Here is a 7,500-nt window from a genome sequence, read left to right on the forward strand (position 1 = left end):
CAATCCCAATTAAGAGCCGGAAAATAGCAGAAAACAAACAGGTTCCCTTTCAACACGGACGCTTGTGTGTGTGTGTGTGTCTGTGTGTGTGTGTGTGTGTGTAGGTGTGTTTTAAACACTCTCGGCTGGAGCACTGTCTCCTTGGCGCAGTTCAAATGTGATCCATCATCTTGTCACAGAAATTTCAGACTGATTTCTCACTTGGTTTAAATCACTCCAGTAGGCCAACTTTGCAGTATGTGCTGAAGCATCATACACCTCCTCTCACACACACACACACACACTTGCATACTCATGCACACCTACACACCCACACATACTTTTTCTCAAACAACTAAAATAAAGATCCATGCAGCACAGTACCCGCAGACCTCAATTATGGGCTTCAGAAGCTGAAACACCTTCAAACACATCTCTTCACATCTCTTCACATCTTCATAAACATCTTCACATCTCTGCAAATCTCTGCACATCTCTTCATACACATATCTTCACATCTCTTCACATCTCTTCATACACATCTCTTCACATCTCTTCATACACATCTCTTCACATCTCTACACATATCTTAACATCTTCATACACATCTCTTCACATCTCTTCACATCTCTTCATACACATGTCTTCACATGTCTTCACATCTCTTCATACACATCTCTTTACATCTCTACACATCTCTTCACATCTCTACACATCTTCATACACATCTCTTCACATCTCTACACATCTCTTCACATCTCTTCATACACATCTCTTCACATCTCTTCATACACATCTCTTCACATCTCTTCATACACATCTCTTCACCAGAGTTTCCGGTAGAAAAAAATGGTGCCGGTCAAAGTGACCGGCAGAGGTTTCGTTTTCCGGACATTTTGATGATATGCCGGTCAAATATATTATCGCTTCTTAATTAGTCAAATTAAGGGAAAATTGGAGACAGGCTATAATCAAGCTGTATAGAATGCAACATGTTCATTAGCCTAACATAAACCTACCGAACAAGATCTAGCCAGTATCTTTTCATGGATAGCAAGAGTCCGCTTCGTTCGTTGTTTTAAAAAGGCTACGTTGTTTGTTGCTGCTACGTTATCTCCAGTGGTGACTGTTTACAGTAACTTACACAGATGCGCACATACAAGAATGAGCGCTCACACCACTACCCCCTAATGCTATGCCTCTATTTGATAACAATAAATTAGGAAATGTTTCCTATTCTGGGAAATGTTTAGTTTATTTTTCTTTCGGCCACGGTTCAATGATACCGTTTAATTGTGGCAGAAATTATTCGCGGACCAGTAGCCTAATCTCCTCGTCGAGGAGGCCCTAGATCATAGACAGAGAACGCATAGGCCTACTGTATGCTTTGGGCTAAGAACACTTTGCATGTCCAGTGACAGTGTACACGGAGAATGACAGTGTCTTGGAGCGGCCGCATCCCCCGCAACTCCACTTCCAATGTCACTGATTCCGACAGATACGCCCGACACTTCTGCTTTTTATCTGGTGGTGTTGGAGTTGACCGGACATCTGAGGCTTTAGACGTTACCAATTTATCATCATCCGCGTCTGGCCTCTGAAAAAACTTTTAAGGCTAGTCTGCCTGGGCCTGGCCATGTTTGAACCGCCTCACTGTTCGTTGTTTAACATGGACGTTTTAAGCGCGCGCTTCCTATTTGAAATGCAGCATAGCCTAGGCTATGCGTGTTGTTTAATAGCTTACTTTTCAAACGGTAGAGCCTGTTCATTTAAAAACATAGCCAGAGGACGCATAATATAGGCTTACGTATTATGGCTTATTCTCAAATTCAGATTGCGTTAGGGGACGGGATCATTAGCCAATTTCAATCGGACAATTTGACCGGAGAGATTAAATTTTTTCGGACATTTCATTTTTTTTTTCGCCCAATGTCCGGTAATTACCGGACAACGGAAACCCTGCTCTTCACATCTCTTCACATCTCTTCATACACATCTCTTCACATCTCTTCACATCTCTTCATACACATCTCATCACATCTCTTCACATCTCTACACATCTCTTCATGCACATCTCTTCACATCTCTTCATGCACATCTCTTCACATCTCTTCATACACATCTCTTCATGCACATCTCTTCACATCTCTTCACATCTCTTCATGCACATCTCTTCACATCTCTTCACATCTCTTCATGCACATCTCTTCACATCTCTTCACATCTCTTCATGCACATCTCTTCACATCTCTTCACATCAATACCTTTCCTCTCAAACGGACCGCAGCTCTCTTACTCTTTCTCTTAGGGGCAGCCGTGGCCTACTGGTTAGCACTCTGGACTTGTAACCGGAGGGTTGCCGTGGCCTACTGGTTAGCACTCTGGACTTGTAACCGGAGGGTTGCCGTGGCCTACTGGTTAGCACTCTGGACTTGTAACCGGAGGGTTGCCGTTGCCTACTGGTTAGCACTCTGGACTTGTAACCGGAGGGTTGCCGTGGCCTACTGGTTAGCACTCTGGACTTGTAACCGGAGGGTTGCCGGTTTGAGCCCCGACCAGTGGGCCATGGCTGAAGTGCCCTTGAGCAAGGCACCTAACCCCTCACTGCTCCCCGAGCGCCGCTGTTGATGCAGGCAGCTCACTGCGCTGGGATTAGTGTGTGCTTCACCTCACTGTGTGCTGTTTGTGTTTTACTAATTCACCGATTGGGTTAAATGCAGACCAAATTTCCCTCACGGGATCAAAAAAGTATATATACTTATACTATACTTATACTGTAAGACCCCACAAAGTAAATAACAACCTTTGTGCCATCGGAGTCTTGAGAAAAAAATCATCATACCTACAGGTGCATGTTTACTTACAAACAATTCAACTCCTCACACTGCATCCATAAATAGATAGATAGATAGATAGATAGATAGATAGATAGATAGATAGAACCTCCAGGTGGTGAATCTTTCCGTCCCTAAAGATACACCTTAAACCTTATCTAAAAGGACTTGTTCCAAAAACACCCCTAGTTTCCGTCCCTAAAGATACACCTTAAACCTTATCTAAAAGGACTTGTTCCAAACATCCCTAGAATATCAAGAAAAAATTCAACGCTTCCTTACTACCATACCCCTTCTACCACCTCCAAAGGAACAGAGTGTCTGTTTCCACCAACTCCAAAGTCATGGACCAGAGTGTTTTCTGGACAGAGTGTTACTGTTTTCCTCTGTGGACATTCAGCTAGTTCAGCTAGAACCCCCCCAAGAGCCTCCTTGTCCCAACACCGCGGGGAGTACAGCCAGAGAGGGTTAAAGCGGAGCGAGAGGCGCAAACGTTCGACAATTTCCGCGTTCGATTATTGCAAGGGGGAGGGGAGAAAATCCCCCTTAATGCAGACCAGAGTAAACCCTCGCGGCACTAATGTCAATGGAGACTTGTGGAATTTTACCAATAAATTGGTCATTATGTCTTTCTGGAATTACGTTGCTTTATCTTGCTAGTAATCAAGGATCTTTGGTACAGCTGCTCCCTACGATGTGAACCTACAGCTAGTCTTTCAGTCCCTACTGTACACCCCAAAGATACCCTTCCTTTCAGTCCCTACTGTACACCCCAAAGATACCCTTCCTTTCAGTCTCTACACCCCAAAGATACCCTTCCTTTCAGTCCCTACTGTACACCCCAAAGATACCCTTCCTTTCCACTCCCTAGTAACATGGCTCCTTACTACACGGAGACCCCAAGAACCTCCTTCTTCCAACACCACAGGGACAGACCCCTCTTCAGATACCCCCCAATGCCTCAGATGCCCAGATACCCTTAGTAAGGGCTCAAAGCCAATATAGTCCTTACTATGTGGACCTCCAGGTAGTGTCCCCACAAAACAGCACTCCTATTAAGGGCTTAAAGCGTGTCCTTACTCCCCAACAGCACCCCTATTTAGAGCTGAAAGCGTGTCCTTACTCCCCAACAGCACCCCTATTTAGAGCTGAAAGCGTGTCCTTACTATGTGGACCTCCAGGTAGTCCCCGAGTCCCTGCGCGCTCTCCACCCTGACCAGCACGGCGTCCTTGAGCTGCGTGCTGAAGCCCACGGCCAGCCGGTCCGCCCTGGTGCTTGGCCGGTCGTTGGGTGGCCAGGTGTACGTGATGAGGGCTCCTCCCCTGCCGAAGATGTAGGTCGTCCCAGCTAGACGGGAAAGAACGACAGGAGGAGGGGAGAGGTAGAGAGAGAGAGAGAGAGAGAGAGAGAGAGGGGGGGGGGGGGAGAAAAAATGAGAGAGGTTTACACTTGTTAATGGAACCCTGATATCACATCCTTCACATCAGTACACATTGAGAGAGAGAGAGAGAGAGAGAGAGAGAGAGAGAGATAGGACACACACATACGGGTACATGGCTTCATAAGTACTACTGACACACACACATACATACGGTACATGGCTACTACCCAGCTTCATAAGTACTACTGACAACACCAGCACTGGCTTGATCTTACTGCAGCATCAGAGTTCTTTGTTTGTGAAAATATCAAAGAGAAAAGAAGCACAACACACAATGAAGAATAAACATCAGATAATGAAAAACAAACGGAAAACATGATTAAAGAATAACAATAGTAGTGGCAGGCAGGCAAGCAGGCAGACAGACATTATAATAGGCCAAGAGCAGTGTGTGTGTGCATTTGTGTGTGTTAGTGTGTGTGTGTGCGTGTGTTCATGTCATTGTTTTATTGGACGTAAACGCAGAAGCCGGAGCCCAGCGGTGTGGAGTAGTGATGCCATGTTTCATCTGCGTCCTGGTGATTGCCACTACACCCAAATGCCCTTTGTCAATTGTCTTTGGGTAATGATTTCATATAGACCCTCAGTCTTGTGTCTCTGATTCAATTTGTCTCCTTCCCCCGCAGGCAAAATGATTTTGCGCATTGTTGTTGTTGTGCTGCTGCCTGTGTTATTTCTAGGCTGAGTAATTATCACGACAGGCATACACACACACGCACACACGCGCACACACACACACACACACACACACACACACACACACACACACACACACACACGCACACACACAAAGAAAAAAGCAGGAACCACTCGAGTGTTGGAGCATGCTGCTCCGTCATGTTCTGCTCTGTTTTCATGTGGAATAAAAAAGAACATTCAAAATGGCTGCCCTGTGAATGGAGAAGAGAAGAGAAGTGAGCAGAGGAGAAGAGATGAGGAGAGGGGAGGAGAAGAGATGAGGAGAGATGAGAGAAATGAGGAGAGGGTAGGAGAAGAGATGAGGAGAGATGAGGAGAGGGGAGGGGAGGAGATGAGGAGAGATGAGAGAAATGAGGAGAGGGTAGGAGAAGAGATGAGGAGAGATGAGGAGAGGGGAGGGGAGGAGATGAGGAGAGATGAGAGAAATGAGGAGAGGGGAGGAGAAGAGATGAGGAGAGATGAGGAGAGGGGAGGGGAGGAGATGAGGAGAGATGAGAGAAATGAGGAGAGGGGAGGAGAAGAGATGAGGAGAGGAATGGAGGGGAGAGGAGAGGAATGGAGGGGAGAGGAGAGGGGAGGGGAGGAGAGGAGAGGAGAGGAGGAGAGGGCTTGAAGTGGGTCTCCAGATACCTGCTATTAGATTTTTTCTGTCTGCATAAACAAGAAAACGAGAAGAGCGTGCCTGAAAGGAAATCAAACCTAGCATCTGTGTGTGCGTGTGTGTGTGTGTGTGTGCGTGCGTGCAAGTTTTAGACATGAGTGTGACTCCAAACCAGATTACAATCCCTACATCCCAACAGCCATTAGATGAGTTACATTACAGTGTTACAGCTACACGACTCCAATACTGTACAGAGTTTTGCCATTTTGTTAACACATATTTCATAATTAACAGAATACAAACGTGTGTGTCATCAGAATATGAGCGTGTCCGTTAGAAGAATGCAAACGTGTCTGACTGTTATCAGGATACAAACTTGCCTGTTATCAGGATACAAACTTGCCTGTAAACATAATACTAATGTGTCTGTTATCAGAATATGAATGTGTCTGTTATCAGAATACAAACTTGTCTGTTATCAGAATACAATTAGGGATGTCCGATATTGGCTTTTTTGCCGATATCCGATATGCCGATATTGTCCAACTCTCAAATTTCGATTCCGATATCAGCCGATACCGATGTCGATATGTGGGTTATTTTTCCTCAAAACTAATTTAGGTAACATCACACATAAATGAGCCTGCATTTGTAGGATGCTTCATGAACTGTTTCTTTAACTAAAACTCAATCACCTTAATTGAATGAATGCACAAATATGAGTCAATTACAATGTGGCAAGCAACTATACTGCACAATTTTGAAAACATTTGTTTGAGCTACAAAAAATACTTCAGGCTTGAGGTGAAGTACATAACGGGCCATACCCACAATTAGGCTTGGAATTTCACCATTTTAGGGGCAAGGCCACTTGGCCTTCAGTTGGGCATATTTGGTGGGGTGCACAAAGGCCACATGTCAGGGCACCAAGGTCAAAGTTAACTATACAGTAGTAGGCTATAAAAATGATCAAAGTTGTATTCACTACAGTAGACCTGCATCACTGTATACAAAAACATAAAACATGACATATTACATATAACTGTAAATCATCTGATCATCTAATATTTTCAGATATCTAGGCTATATTTAACATTTATTTTATATTTGGCCTGTTATGAAATCATGTATTGAACAATTTAAGCACAGCTCAGCTTTAAGAAACTCAAATAGCCTAGATGCATGCTTAGCATTTTGTGATCATTAAGGCTACTTTCACAAACTCTTACAGTCAGCTGTCCTCTGATTTACCGATATCTAGGCGACATTTGTAATATTTGTTTTGTATTTGGCCCGTTATGAAATAATGTGGAACAATTTAAACACAGTGTAAAACTTAAATCCCAAATTTGGAGACATCCATGTATGTTGAAATTTACTGCAAATTCAAAACGGGATTAGTCTGGAACGGCTAACTGTACAGGGGACTGATTCATACCTTTCTGTTCGGTAAGGTCTGCTGTTTATTCTGATATATGGTTTGTCATATGTTAAACGAAGGGTTCTGAAGTATTCCACCGAGATGAATGGGTAGGGAGATGGACGCAAAACCTTCAGTAGAATTTATGATTGAATGATATTATTTACTTTTCTCGCGAACCGTTCACCACAGCAAATAGCGGCTAACATCGTTTAAAAGCTGAGAAAAAGCTCTTTCATGTGATACTTGTGATGTCTGTGTGATAAGTAGGCTACTTCGCGAGTAGTTCAACTGAGAAGAATGGGTTAATTTGGACGCACTTTCTTGCGCTGTCACTTTCTCCACTGCGTAATTTGGCCATAGGCTAAATATATATCGCTATTAGTAGGACGCAAAGCAGAATATTTAAAGAAGGGGGCACCAAGGCCACCGTGGCCTGTAAACCTCTGATTTTCAAAGGGGCGTCACGGCCAACTCAAGGGGCTACGACGGCCATGGCCAATTCCAAACCATAGACATAATGTT

At 44.2% G+C, this 7,500-nt stretch overlaps 1 protein-coding gene across 1 annotated transcript in view; it reads right to left on the reverse strand.

Annotated features, from left to right (window-relative positions):
• Positions 1–7,500, reverse strand: part of LOC143127170 (neurexin-2-like) — a 688,425-nt gene that overhangs the window by 102,166 nt on the left and 578,759 nt on the right. The window contains exon 18 of the mRNA XM_076288483.1: positions 3,980–4,161. Within this exon, the coding sequence (XP_076144598.1) occupies positions 3,980–4,161 (182 nt within the window). The remainder of the gene's footprint in view (positions 1–3,979; positions 4,162–7,500) is intronic.

Source organism: Alosa pseudoharengus, unplaced genomic scaffold, assembly GCF_046254945.1.
Source record: "Alosa pseudoharengus isolate Yale_2024_CS ecotype anadromous, Long Island Sound unplaced genomic scaffold, YU_APseudo_1.1 YU_APseudo_1.1_scf_17, whole genome shotgun sequence".
In the NCBI taxonomy this organism is placed as follows: domain Eukaryota; kingdom Metazoa; phylum Chordata; class Actinopteri; order Clupeiformes; family Clupeidae; genus Alosa; species Alosa pseudoharengus.